Source organism: Mus caroli, chromosome 11 (genome assembly GCF_900094665.2).
Source record: "Mus caroli chromosome 11, CAROLI_EIJ_v1.1, whole genome shotgun sequence".
Taxonomy (NCBI): domain Eukaryota; kingdom Metazoa; phylum Chordata; class Mammalia; order Rodentia; family Muridae; genus Mus; species Mus caroli.
Window position 1 is genome coordinate 105,462,213 of NC_034580.1, and position 14,180 is coordinate 105,476,392.

The 14,180-nt window shown below is 46.7% G+C and overlaps 2 protein-coding genes across 8 annotated transcripts in view; one reads left to right on the forward strand and one right to left on the reverse strand.

Moving 5' to 3' along the window:
- The window catches only part of Arsg (arylsulfatase G), a 131,677-nt gene extending 123,969 nt beyond the window's left edge, over positions 1 to 7,708 (forward strand). For 5 of the 7 annotated variants that reach the window (XM_021176936.2, XM_029483074.1, XM_029483075.1 and 2 more), the window contains one exon: positions 6,512 to 6,786. In XM_021176936.2, the coding sequence (XP_021032595.1) occupies positions 6,512 to 6,786 (275 nt within the window). Of the gene's footprint in view, positions 1 to 6,511 lie in introns of all 7 variants that reach the window. The other 2 variants (XM_021176937.2, XM_029483076.1) reach the window with 2 other exon arrangements.
- The window catches only part of Wipi1 (WD repeat domain, phosphoinositide interacting 1), a 38,016-nt gene continuing 31,542 nt past the window's right edge, over positions 7,707 to 14,180 (reverse strand). Inside the window, exons 9-13 of the mRNA XM_021177768.1 lie at positions 13,937 to 14,101; positions 12,625 to 12,732; positions 11,914 to 12,032; positions 11,399 to 11,499; positions 7,707 to 8,280 (exon numbers count right to left, since the gene is read on the reverse strand). Coding sequence (XP_021033427.1) covers positions 8,233 to 8,280; positions 11,399 to 11,499; positions 11,914 to 12,032; positions 12,625 to 12,732; positions 13,937 to 14,101 — 541 coding nt within the window. The 3' untranslated portion in view covers positions 7,707 to 8,232. The remainder of the gene's footprint in view (positions 8,281 to 11,398; positions 11,500 to 11,913; positions 12,033 to 12,624; positions 12,733 to 13,936; positions 14,102 to 14,180) is intronic.

The following is a 14,180-nucleotide window of genomic DNA, read 5'->3' on the forward strand; positions in this document are numbered from 1 at the left end:
GTGTATGTGTGTGTGTATGTGTGTATGTGTGTGTATGTATTTATGTCTGTGTGTGTGTGTGTGTGTCCGTATGTGTGTGTGTTCATGTGCTGCAGACACTTAGGAAGGTCAGAGGCTTTGCTCTCAGGCATCTTCTGAGATCACTCTCTATCCTACACAGTGAGGACTTCACAGTCTTCACTGACTTTGCTAGCCTGGCCAGCTTGCTCTGGGGATCCCCTGTGTCTGGCTCCTGAGTGTTAGCCGGGCTTACTGGTGGTCTTACACACTGTGGTGCTGGTTTGAATAGGAAAGGCCTCTGTAGACTCATGCGTTTGAATGCTTTGCTCATGGGGAGTGGTACTCTTAGGAGGTGTGGCCTTGTTGGAGGAAGTGTGTCACTTTGAGGGTGGACTTTGTGGTCTCCTATGCTCCAGCTCTGCCCAGTGAGGAACACAGTCCCCCCTCTGCTGCCTGCAGATCCAGATGTAGACCTCTCAGTTCCTTCTCTAGCACCATGTCTGCCTGGCTACTGCCATGCTTCCTGCCATGATGATAATGGACAAAGCCTCTGCAACTGTAAGCCAGCCCCAATTCAATGTTTTCCTTTATAAGAGTTGCCTTGGTCATGGTGTCTGTTCACAGCAGTGAAGCACTAGCTAGGGGCTGCAGAGATGGCTCAGCAGTTATGAGCACTGGTTGCTTGTCCACAGGTTCTGAGTTCAACTGCCAGCAACTACATTGGCTCACAACTGTCTGTAATGGGATCCCATGACCCTTTCTGTCTCTTGCTCTCTTCTGTCATACAGGCATACATGCAAATAGCGTGTTCATATACATAAGTAAATCAATCTTTAGGAATATGTTTTACAAAACAAACTAGGACATCCAGCTATCATTTATGTGGGCACTGGTGATCTGAACTCTGTTCCTTGCACTTGTCTGGCAAGCACTGTACCTACTCATGGAACTCGATAGCTGCCCTTTGCCGCATTTAAAGTAATTAAAGGTCCATCCGGATGATCCTGGGTGCAGGCCCTTGCTGACAGACTGATGACCTGAGTTCAATCTACAAGGCCCACAGATGGAAGGAGAGAATCAACTCCCACTAGTTGTCCTTGACCTCCTCATGTGCTCTGTGGCACATGTGTATCTCCACACCCCCACATGCTTACACATACACACATACACACGCGTGTGTGCATGCACACACATGCACGGATAAGAAGAAATACAAAGCAAGGCAACAGATGCACTTCCAAGTGTGTACACCTGTGTACCTGCTCTGTACTACTGCGAACTGATGTCGTGGAGACAAAGTGTGCCTCCCAAAAGCTCAAGCATTAAATGCTTGCTCCTCAGTGTAGGTGGTGCTCTAAGGTGGGACTTTTGGAAGCTGCTTCGATCATGAAAATGCTAACTTCACCTGTGTATTAACCCACTGATGGGTTTGCTACACAGTGGGTGCTTAGGATGCAGGGCCAGTTCAGAGGGAGGTCATTGAGGCTGCACCCTTAAAGGGTGTATCTGCCCCGCCCCTGCTTCCTGTCCATTGTAAGGTAAGCTGCTTTCCTTTGGCGATTCATCCTCGCCTCCCAAAAATCATTAAAGCCAGACAGAATCTCTGAAAGCACAAGTCAGTGTAAATCTTTCCTCAATGAGTGTTTACATCAAGCATTTTGTCAGAGCGACAAAAAGCTAGAGAGTAAATTAACATTGGCTGGTTTCCAGTTGTTATGCCAACTGTATATTCCTAAATGAACCCACTCAGTCATGGTAATATATATACATATGTGTGTGTGTGTGTGTGTGTGTGTGTGTGTACATTCCTAAAGAAACCCACTCAGTCATGATATTGTGTATACATACCTACATATATATACACATACATACATATATACATATATAAACACACACACACACACACACACACACACACACATATATATATATATATATATATATATATATATATATATATATACACACACACACACTCCAAACAAACACACTCAGTCATGGTATTGTATACATAGACATATATGTGTATGTGTGCATGTATGTATATGTGTATATGTATGCATATATGTGAATATATACATACAAATATATACATGTATACATACACATATATACACACATATATACATGTATACACACATAAATATACACACATATACATATATACAGATACATATACATACAGATACATATATATGTATAATACACTTATATTTCAGTGTATATATTATATATAATAACACACATATGTTATTTGATTTGATTTGCTAGAATTTTGCTTATAATTTTTATTCTCTGTATATCCCTGGCTGTCCTGGAACTTACTCTGTAGACCAGGCTGGCCTCGAACTCAGAAATCTGCCTGCCTCTGCCTCCCAAGTGCTGGGATTAAAGGCGTGCGCCACTACCGCCTGACATAATTTTTATTCTTGTAAAGCACGTGTCAAGGTTTGGCATAAGAGTTTTGCTGGTCTCATGAAATGAGTTTGGGAGAAATCTCTGTTTTCTCAAAAGGGCTTTGTAATCTTGTCCACTCCTTTCCTGATGGATTGAATTTGCCTGTGAAACTATTTGTCATTTCCAGTGTTGTAGAAATATTGCCCTGTGTTTTCTTCTAAAGGATTTATTTTTTGTTTTTTTAAAAGATTTATTTATTTTTATATCTAAGTACACTGTGGCTGTCTTCAGACACCCCAGAAGAAGGCATCATATTTCATTGCGGATGGTTGTGAGCCACCATGTGGTTGCTGAGATTTGAACTCAGGACCTTCGGAAGAACAGTCATTGCTCTTAACTGCTGAGCCATCTCTCCAGCCCTTCTAAGGTTTTTTTTTTTTTTTTTTTTTTTTTTTTTTTTTATGTCTTGGGTTTAGGTCTTGGAGCCGTTTGGGGTTAACTTTTGTACCTGACGTTTTGGTAAGAGTACAACTTAACTCTGAGCCACCTCTTCAGTTCCCACTATTGCGTTTGTTAAATATTTATTTTTATTATTTTAAATTATATGTATTTGTGTATCTCTTTGTGTGTATCTGTGTGTGTGTGAATACAGGTACCCATAGAAGCCAGAGGTGTCAGATCCCTGTGGCACGGGAGTTACAGGCAGTTGTGAGCCACCCAGTGTAGGGGCGTGGAAATTAATGGGTGCTGGGAATGGAACTTAAGTCTCTGCATGAGCAATATGGGCTCTTAACCACTCAGCCATCTCTCTAGCACCCACCACTGGTGTATCTAAAAATGTTAGTTTTTCTCTCCTGTTCCCGGAACCATGGGGGTTTCCTACAGCATTTACTCTGAGACCTTCCTGAGCTCCTGGCGTCTAAGTTAAACAAAAGTAGGAGGTGTACAATCAAAGATGCTGCTCAGAGGTACAGTGTTTTCTGTACCACGTGATTCCCCGGCCCATGGAGAGAGAATAACAACAGCCACAAAGCATGGGGTACCAATGACAAGATCCCCCCCTGGGATTTTCTCTCCCAGACCTGTACATCAAAGAGCTCCTTGCTCCCTACCATGTTGCTCCAATAGAGGTCTCTGCTGTAGCAGTTCTCTCTGCCTGCCCCCTCTTCAACATCGAGCAAGGCTTGTGTGTGCACTCTCAGAGCTAACGGAAACTGTTCCTTTTTCAGTATGTCTAGTTTTCTTCCTGCTATTGCAAAGAATAGTGGCTTCCACACTGCTTTTGGGCCATAGTGGCAGCCGGAACCTCCTGGGTAGTTGTTTAAATAACGTGCACTGGGCCTTGTTGGTGAAATACTGGGGAGTGATGTCTGAGCCTCATGGGAAGTCGGTTACAGTTTGCTCCCTTGAACTTGAGAAGAAGGGTTTATTTTGTGTCCTTAGGAGTTTTGCCTGTCAGATTTTGTCCCTTAGTTAAGAGACCCGCAGGCTCTGACTTCTGTTCCTCACCTGAACTTTGGGGGGATGCCAGTAGTGAATAAGAGGGGAATTTTGGTTTGGTTTTGCTGTTTCATATCTGATTTTTTTCTCTCTCTTTTGAAAGAGAGTCTCACTTTGTGACCCAGGTTAGTATTGAACTACAAGGCCAGGCTGCCTTGGAACCTTCAGTCCTCCTGTCTCTGTGTCTTAGGGTCTGAATTTACAGGCTTGTACCACCACCGTGCCTGGCTCAGTCCTCTCACCTAACGGTACTCACACTGCAAACGTTTTCTGTGTGGCAGGCGGCCACCAGAGTGCCTATTTTGGTCTTCCAGCTGGGCTCTCTCTGGGCACTCTTTTAAGGGGTCAGCCAAGGATTCCCAGGAGTTCATCGGAAGGTTCCGAGGCTTGTCCTCTGTGGCAGTCTTCCTCGTAGGACTTCACCTGTCAGTTTCCATCATTCGTGGTGACCTTAAACTCTTAAGCCTCCTCAGCTTTCCTCAGGAAGTCTGCCTGTTCCGCACTGCTGGTTGCAGGGAGGGGAAACCCCGGACCAGGTCCCATGCAGTGTGGTTTTCTTTGCAGGGTCAAGTCCCTTCCGGTCTTTGCCTGTCTTGATTATTCCACTACAGTGCTTTTTATTGATTTGCTGCAATAGATTTCCTAGAATTCATTTTGCTAGAGGATGGTAGTTCAAAGGACACTACTGAACTCTTTCCTTAAGTGAAACTTATTATCTCGGTGTATGATGTATATTTGCATGAGTGTGGATGGTGTATCTTTGCAGGGATGTGTGTATTGGTGTTCATGTAGAAGCCAGTGGACAACTTTGTACCATTAGTTGTATGGGGCTTGACTCTATTTTTATGGCCCATGTGGCAAGTATGTCTATGTGCCTTGTGTTTTTAATCTTTTTAATTCTTTTTTAAGATGAAGTTTCATGTACCCCAGGAGAGCCTCAATTCATTTTTGTAGCCAAGGCTGGTCTTGAACTCCTTATCTCCCTGTCTCTACTTTTGGATTCCAGGCATGCTCCACTATGCCCCAGCTTGGATAACATATTTAAAGGCAGGTTCACTATGTAGCTCCGAGCTGGCCTCGAACTCACAGATCTCTCTGCCTCTGGCTCCCACATGCTGAGATTAAAGGCTTGTATCTCCATACTTGTTAGATCACTTAGCTTTTATGAGAGTCACCCCCAACGTTTTCTTGGTTGACTGTCAACGCTTGTGTCACTTCAAGTGCTCCTTGCTGCTGCAGGAGTCAAATTTTTGTCAACTCTAGACAAAGATAGAATCCCTTATCCCTGCTGCACCCGAGTGTCTGCCAGGGGAGGAAACCCCCGCAGGAGGCTTTGATCTGCAGAGGGCTATGGGACACTCTCATTCTATAGCCCACTGTCATTCTTCTCGGGAGTTCCAGTTTCATTTCCATCCATATTGAACGAGAAAGCTGTGTCCCTGGTGTGTTGGCTTTGGTCCTTTTAGATTTGTCTTTGCTGGGTTGAACTGTGGCCTTGTTCTGTTATCTTGTAGTGAGGTGACACCACAGCTGGAGCCCTCTAATTGGTTGGTTTGTCTGTTGTGAGAATGTCCTCAGACTGGACAAGGCTGTACACACCTGTCATCTTAGCACCTGAGAGGCAGCCTAGGATCTATAGCAAAACCCTTATACCCAAATGAGGGCATAAGCCCATGATAGCGGTTTCTCTGTAGGAAGTGGCACTGCAAAGATTTCTCAGATGTCTGTTCAGGGAAAGAACCCTCCTTCTCCCAAGCAATTGATGTTCCTAGCCTACTAATGTTTTACTACCAAGATGCCCAGAAGCAAACTGCTATTCAATTCCATAGATTTCTGTTAGGTATTCTAGCTACTTTTTGCATAGAAAAAAGGTAGGGGGAAGTCATTGAATTCATTAGGATACAGTGCTGGGTGCTGGAGAGATGGCTTATCAGTTAAGAGGTCTTGCTGTTCTTCCAGAGGTTGGGTTTCCAGCACCCATAGGGTGACTCACAACCATCTGCAACTCCAGTTCCAGGGGATTAGATGCCCTCTTCTGGCCTCCGTTTGCACTGCATGCACAAGGCGTTTACACTTGGGCAAAACGTCAGTACACATAAAAACAAGTAAATATTGTCTTCCAAAGAGAGAAAGGCTCCAGATGCCTTCGGCTGTCCTCTTTTGGACTGCCATAATAGCCAGATTCTCAGTCTCTGTGACATCTTCAGGGAAAATTATTCTTGACATCCACCAAGTTCAACGGTTGCTATTGGAGACATCGGTATTCAAAATATCAGACTCGAGGGCTATTACAAAGCAAACAAACAACCACCAAATGAAACCAAAACAACAACAACAACAAGATTTGTTCTCAAAGGCTAGAGACACATGATATTTGAACAGATGTTCACTAGTTCTGAAGGCAAGTCCAAGGGGCCAGATCTGATCCCCCTGGACAGACCATCATCACTAGAAAGACAGACTACAATATCAAGGGCATTTATTTGGTGGGGAGAGCAGTCCTTTGAATTCCTAGGCTTGGTTCCTTTAATGTGTCATCGACCACAGATGTCTGTCCTCTTCTGCAGCTCAGGGTGGAGGCTGGGTTTCACATTGTCGGTCATCCTTCCCGTAGGTGGAGCCAAAGCTTGTGATGGGAGCGTGGGTCCTGAGCAGCACCACATGGCCCCTCTCATTTTCAACCTAGAAGATGCTGCTGATGAAGGGGTGCCTCTACAGAAGGGGAGCCCCGAGTACCAGGAGGTGCTGCAGCAGGTCACCAGAGCTCTTGCAGATGTCCTCCAAGACATCGCTGATGACAACAGCTCCCGAGCAGACTACACTCAGGACCCTTCAGTGATTCCTTGCTGTAACCCCTATCAAACTACCTGCCGCTGCCAACCGGTCTGAGGGTTCATTGTTCCCCCCATGAGAAACACTACCTGAAAATTGTAGACAGGTGGGTTTACTTCCAAACTTAGGTGTGGTTATGGCTGTCTGCTTTAGAAAGGAAGTTGCAGCATTTGGTTAGGAAGCTACAGCATTACAGTGGGGACTGTCTCCTCTGCATGCAGACTTGAGAAGCCCTGAGTGCTGGTACAGTGGACACGGCATGGTTAAGCACTAGCGAGGAATGGGGTCAGGTCTGAGCCCTGGGTTTAAAGCTCGGGCAATGCCTTAAACCTCAATTGGAAGTTGAAGGTTAAAGTAACCCACAGAACTGTGTGTAACCCACGAACTGACACCAGGCAGATTCTCGGTCGGTATTTTAGGTTCTATCTCGTGTCCCCAGTTTCAGTGGCCATTTCGGCACAGACTCATCTGGCTTGCTGGTATGTAGAGCTTGGCCGTCTTCAATATGCATACACATCTCTGGGGATCTTGCAAAATGCAGATTCTGGAGGGGAGGGGTCCGGGAGCCTACACTGTTGCCTTTGAGATGACTTGAGCAAGCACAGCTAAACCAAAGTGAGGTTTTCCCAGGCCTTGGACCAGAACTCATGACCCTTCTCTCCTGTGGATGTCAAATGGATGTATTATAAAGATTTGAGCGTTCAGGGCTGAAGTGGTGGTCCGTTGGTTAAGAGCTTGACTTGCTTGCTCAGTTCCCAGCACCTACATGGTAGCATAAACTGTCTGCAACTCCAGTTCTAGGGGAACCTTGTACTCTTCTCTGGCCTCTGAGAATGCCAGACACGCAAGTGGTGTATATACATGTAGGTAAAACACTCATATATTAAAACATAATCTTTTTAAAAAAAATGGGTTCTTCCCAGCCCCTAAAAGTTCTAAGAAACAAAATAAAAATGTAAACAACTCACAAATGCATTGCCATGATTTTATTTAATTAGTGTCCTGAATGGGACTCCAAGGTAATAAATGATTTATTCCAATCACTGCAAAAATACTTTGCCTGGCTAAAATAGTTTCTCTCTCTATTTGTCTGTAATATCCACGAAACACAATTCTAAGAGGTTTCCCACTAAGAACTTTTTTTTTGCTTTTTTTGTTTTTTTATTTTTTTACACAGCATACATTTGACAAGGATGCCCTTTTTAATATAAAATTCTGGTTACATACCAATATGGTTAGTTAGCATTTACACTGTGGTTTGAAGGTCTTTTAGACTGCATGGTGTGACTCCAGCATTCCCCTTGCCCACTGGCAGTCAAGGCTGAGGGGCTTGGGTCGGGGGCTAACTGTGGTCTATGGCTCAAGCAGGGAGGCACCCGGGACTCCTGCCTCCCTCCCTCCCCTCTGCCCACAGCATTGACTGTATTCCGTTTCTTCCACTTTCCTCGTTCTCTCCAAAACCACCTGACAGGGGGTGTCCTGACTTCTGAGGTAGGCTTCTTGTCAGGACTGCTTCGTTTTGCCCTTCTGACTTCCACGGCACAAGATTATCTACCAAAATCAAAACAGAATATGGCCTTACTCTTGGGAGAGGCTTCAGGCTGGGCTACCCAGGGGTCTGTGCTAGGTGGGTCAGCAGGGGAGGCTGGACCTTTGGGACTTTTATATATGACCACAGACCGACCCTTACTCATGACCATGGGAAAATCCACCCATCTCATGAAGATGTATATAACTGTAGCACAGATCCCAACAATACTGTTTACAAACTGGGTGTATGCACATGTGTGCTTGTGTGCATATGTGCAGTTTTTAGAAAAGGCTCATCTTATTTGTAAACACTGACTGCTAAATGACTCTAAAGAGAACATAGAAAGCCAGCCTATGTTCTTGGTCGGGGTCAGCCATTCTCTTGCTCACAATGTTAACATTAGTGTCACAGAATACAGAGATTACAGACTGGCTCGCTACAGAAGCAGGAGCTGCTGGCCCTCCTGAAAGCCTCTTGCCAGGGATAATAAGCTTGCTTTTCTCTTGCTGGTTTTGAGGTGAAGTCAATCCCAGAGAAGAGAGTGGTGTTAGGAGGGCAGAGGCAGTCTACTTTATAGAGAAAACTAGTGATGACTGCTGGGCTTAAGGCAGAGCCCAGAGTCCCAGAGGCCGACTCCACCAGTGAGCCTGAGATTCCTATCTGAGAGGGAAGTGATTTTGGCTAAGCTGAGGCTCTCAAGATCCTTCTGTAGTTTTACAGGCTTTTAAAAGAATTGTGAGTGAAGATATGGTTTCTGGGGAGATATTTGCAAGAGGCATAGCGTACACTTCAGAATAAAGACAAAAGGGGTTTTCCTAGCAAGCCCAGCTGAACCCTTAAGCTACAGAGACATGGCTGAGATGGCTGCACTGGACAGCAGCCAGCATCACTCTCGCCTCTGGTCCTTGTGCCTGGGGATGGAGAAGCCTGCCTGCTGCTAACCCAGGACCTCAGTCTGAACATCGGCTCCTTTCTCCATCTACCTGCGGGCCATGGACAGGCTGGGCCTGGCAGCCACCACAACACCTAGCACCCGTGGCATCCACAGGCTACCCCACCCTGGCTGGACTCTAACCACTCTAGGAACTTGTCCAGTGACAAACACTTAGCTGGCAGGGAGAATTTCTTGTGCATAAACAAGTTTTAGTTTGTGGGGTTTTTTTTGTTGTTGTTGTTTTTGTTTGTTTGGTTGGTTAGTTTTTTTTTTTTTTTTTAAGCTGGGGCTGGAACCCAGTGCCTGTTGCCTACTGAGCTAGCCACATCTCTAGCCCAGACAAAAATTCTAAATGCAGCTCAAGTGAACTTTTACAAATTTGCTCCGAGAGAGAGAGAGAGAGAGAGAGAGAGAGAGAGAGAGAGAGAGAACACAGCTGGTTTGTACCCAGCTTTCTGGCAGTGTCTAGGTGAGTGCCTCAAGGCACATTTAAATGTTAGTAGTTTGTGGATGTGTGTGCATGTGTGTGTGTGGGGGGGCGGGCAGGCTCTGCACATGGAACTCAGAGCCTCTTACATGCTAGGCAAACACACCATCATTAATCCATACCCATCAACACTAGTTCTTAAGCCTCCCTGAGTCTCCTCCCCTTGAGGAAAATGGCTCATTCGGGGTTATTTTATTTGCTTTATATGTTAGTTTTCTCTAACAGGGGGCTACCTCCTACCTGCCAATGTTCAGACTACTCTAATTCTGTAAACAAGGAGGTTGCAAGGTCTGTTCTGACTACACTGAAGACCCCAACTGAATTTGTGGTGTATCAATCTTCTACAGCAGCCGCAGGGTTTTACCCAAATTGCTAAAACAGAACTGAGTGAACATCTGACCGCGACCGTCCCAGGATAGGACGCTCTGGTCATATCTGTCCCCACGGTCTGACCGAGAGTGCCTAGGCTCCCAGAAGATGTAGTGGCAGTTAACCAACCGTCAGAAGACAGACAAACTCCCTAGAGTTCTAGGAAGCATCATGGGAGCCCAAAGGCAACTGTTAGGCAGGGGGCCAACGGCTGTCTTAAAACGTATAATTAGTTGTTTTTTTTTTTTTTTTTTAAAGAACTGCTCCTTTCCACCATTAGTATATAACTGTCACTTGCTTGCAATGTATTTGGCAACTTGCCTAGGAAAGCCCAAAAATGTTCATTTCAAACTGTAATCTACGAAGCCAGTATGGAAGTCACGAACGCCTCCTGTTCATACAAAAAGGAGACTTACCCACCTCAGCGCCACGCCTGTCTATTCCACAGGTCCTGACCTGGCATTATGTGCATCTGAAATGATCTCAAGTTGACTATCTGGGATTTTTTTTTTTTTTGAGACAAGGCCTTATATAACTCAGGCTGGCCTTGAACTCACTATGTAGTTCAGATGACCCTGAACATCTGATACCCTTGCTTCCAAGTACTGGAATTCCAGGTGTGAACCACTATGCTCAATTGTAAGTGCTGCTGGGAACCGAACCTAGGGCTTCATGTGCGCTAGGCAAGCATTCTACCAACTGAGCCACATCCCTCGCCACTGGGATGTTTCCTAATGGAGATACACAGGAGGCGCACACACTGCTACACTGTAGATGTGGATGGGAGCTAAGGAGGTCCTGACAGTCCCCAGCTCCTGCCACCCACCCTGGCTTTATCCATGCGGTTTCCTGGTGGGCACCTGTAGCTGCTGGGGAGGCTCAAGAGTTCGGTACCAGAGCTGCAGGTGGGGTGCAAGTCAGTTCCTGCAGCCAGCTCAGAGTCCCAGACAAGACCCAGCCCCGGTAACCATAACCAGTAACAGGCAGCATTCTACAAAGGCGATCTCAGGCGCTTTGGAAACCCAGACACAGGCAGAAACTCTGACCTCACAGGGAACTAAGGTAGTGTATATATAGAGACAGAGGCAAGGAGTCTAGGTCTCTGAGCCATCCACACTCCCCAGGTTAGTATTTGGTTACAGTAATGCTGACAGGCCTGAAGCACCACACTGATAGGCTAGCCTGCAGGATCTGAAACCGCAAAGTGGGTGCCCCGGGGCTCTGGTTGTAAAGCGATTTAGCAGTTAGGAGTTAGAGCACGGGGCAGAGACTTGGCCTCTTCTGGGAGGCAAGGCTTCCTTCCAGGCATACAGATGGAGTAACTCTGTTAAGGGTTCCGAATGCTCACAGGGGGAAACTCATTCTCGTCGTCTAGACACACTGGTCCCGTTGCAAACTCGTGTTCCGGAATAACTTCTCCTCGGAGCGCCCCGCCGTCCTCAGAGTATCCTGGAGGTGGGAGTGAGAAATGAATCAGGAAGCCCTCCATGACAGGTGCTGGAAGGGCAGGACCTGAGAACGCGGGAGAATGGCTGCACCTCTGCCTCCCAGATAGAAGCGAGTCTAAATCCCCCCAATCCAAGCTCCTGAGCCCTGAGAGACAGACACCTCCTGTCGGAGATTCCAACTCTTCGGAATGCTTCAATAAGCAAAGAGTCGTTGGCTATTTGTTTATTTCGTGCCTTTAGTTCCAGCACAGGGAGGAGAGGCAGGTGGATTTTTGTGAGTTTGAGGCCAACCTGGTCTACACAGTGAGACCCTGTGAACAGGCAGGCAGGCAGGCAGGCAGGCAGGCAGGCAGGATGGATTTGGGCTGTATCCTCCTATATTGGGCCTGGAGGTTGAGGGCTCACCAAAGCTCACCTGGCACCGTGGAGGCTGTGGACGTGCTGGGCCTTGCTACAGTTGCAGCATAAGATGGAGGTAAGGAAGGTCTGAGGTCATTTTCTTTGTTCTCTTCTGTTGTTCCTGAGCCAAGCAAGCTACATGCAGCAATTAGGGAGAGGAAGAAGAGAAGAAGTCAGTACATCCCCAGAACACCTTCATGGGAGAAGATGGAGGAGGCTCACACTCTGCTGTTTGAGAGTAAATTACAGACCCACCAGTCCATGATCAGCATGTACCCAAGTGGGTCAGCCAGACAACTTCAACACTGCTTACAGCCCTCTGCTCCTCTGGTATATTGAGGCAAGAAGGCTAAGACATGCTAATGAGGTCATGTTAATGACATGCTAATGAGGTCATGCTAATGACATGCTAATGAGGCCATGATATGGTGCATACTTCACGTAATTTTAGAGGCTTTTAAATCGGATTCTGTGAACTCTTTCTGACTATCAACTGTGCTCTTAAGGGCTGTCCTAGGCAGCCAGACTGAGCAGGGGGACATCCCACTTGGGGTATTATGCCATCTGCCTAGGTGCTGTCCTAAAGGAAACATCGGAACTAAACAAAAACCTGCTGGGGGCATGGCACAGGGACTTCGAGGAGGTGGCAACAGCAGCGAGAACATTGGAGCAGAGACAGCGCTGCACACCTGTCCCTGAACAGCGGTTAGACAATTAGAGTCTTCACCTGTGGGTTTTGATTAGGACACATTCTCCTCCATCCTGCGGGTCCAAGTTGTAGATGTAAAGGTGTCCGTCAGAGGAGGCCACTAGCAACCGCGGCAGTTTCTGGATCCTGAGAGAGAGAAGTGAGGGATTGCTACAGATCTGGAGTCAGCCCGCAAAGCTTCATCCCCCGTCTTCAGCACTTCTGCCTTTGCCCAGTGATCCAGAGTTGGGACTTCTGGCCCTGCCTCTACATTCAGACCTGATCATTTACTTCCAGGATTTGTGTGTAATGGGATGGGACAAGATTAATGCAAGTAGACACCAGCACCTGTGAAAGGCCCTGCCAGCTTCCTGCTGTCTCTCCCTAGATGGGATGTGGGCTCTATATTACATGAGACTCTGCTGTCAACGGTGACAGAGAAAGGACGGGAACAGAGCCAGCTCAACATCTTTGCTGGCCAGGCTTATGTGTGTGCGTTCACATGGATGCAGGTGGCCTGCATGTGGAAGGAAGCCAGAGGCCAGCCAATGTATATTTCTCAGGCTCTGCCTCTTTTGAGCCCCAGTCTCTTTTGCTTCTGTGGTTAGCATTTTACTGTCTGAGTCATCTTCCTGGTCCCTAAAATGATTCTTTTTATGATCTTTTGAGACAGAATTTTGATGCATATTCTGGCCTGGCACTGAACTTTCAAATCCCTGGCTAGGTCTCCTGAGTGCTGGGATTACAGGTGAGCACCACCATGTCCTGTGTGTGTGTCTGTGTGTGTGTTTCATTTCTTTAATAAATGCCTCTAAGCTTATGGATATAAAAAACCTGTCAGCCCCCTAGGCTATGGAACTGGAAGTCCATTATTTCATCTTATGAAAACGTGGACTGTTTTGTAAGGCACCGTCATTAGGACCAAGGGTTGGTATTCACATGTCAACTTCCAGCTGCCCCATGAGAATCCACATTAAAACCAGCAGACAGATTGTTCTTGCTCTTCCTCCCCCCTCTCTCCCTCCTCTCTCTCTCTCTCTCTCTCTCTCTCTTTTTCTCTCTGTGTTTGTGTGTGTGTGCCTGCCTATCTGTATGTGTACCACATGCAGCAGAGGCCAGAAGAGGGCATCAGACACCCCTGATCCCCCCAAGAACTGAAGTTACAGGCAGCAGTGAGCCACCAGTCATGTGTGCTGACTGACTTCTGGTTTTCTGCATGAGCAGGAAGGGCTCTAACCACTGAACCATCTTCTTAGCTCCATCTTTTTTTTTTTTTTTTTTTTTTTTCATACATTTAAGGACTCTGTGTCCTGGGAACATACACCTGTGAGTTTGGTGGCACTGTACATACGTGGACAGGGTGCAAATGTTCTTCTGCCCAGAGAAGTTCAGGCGTCCTGTGGCGAAAGCCCTGTCCTGGTTCATCATGTCCGACACCTGGGCGGGGAGGTAGTTGGTAGCTGCCATGAACATCTTTCCCATGTAACCGCTCCAGGTGGAAGGCTCTTCTGGGCGGCTAGGAGAGGCAATGCAGAGGCAAGGGTGGGCCTGGGCTGTGGGCACAGGCACCTTGCCAGCGATTGCCACAGCCCAGC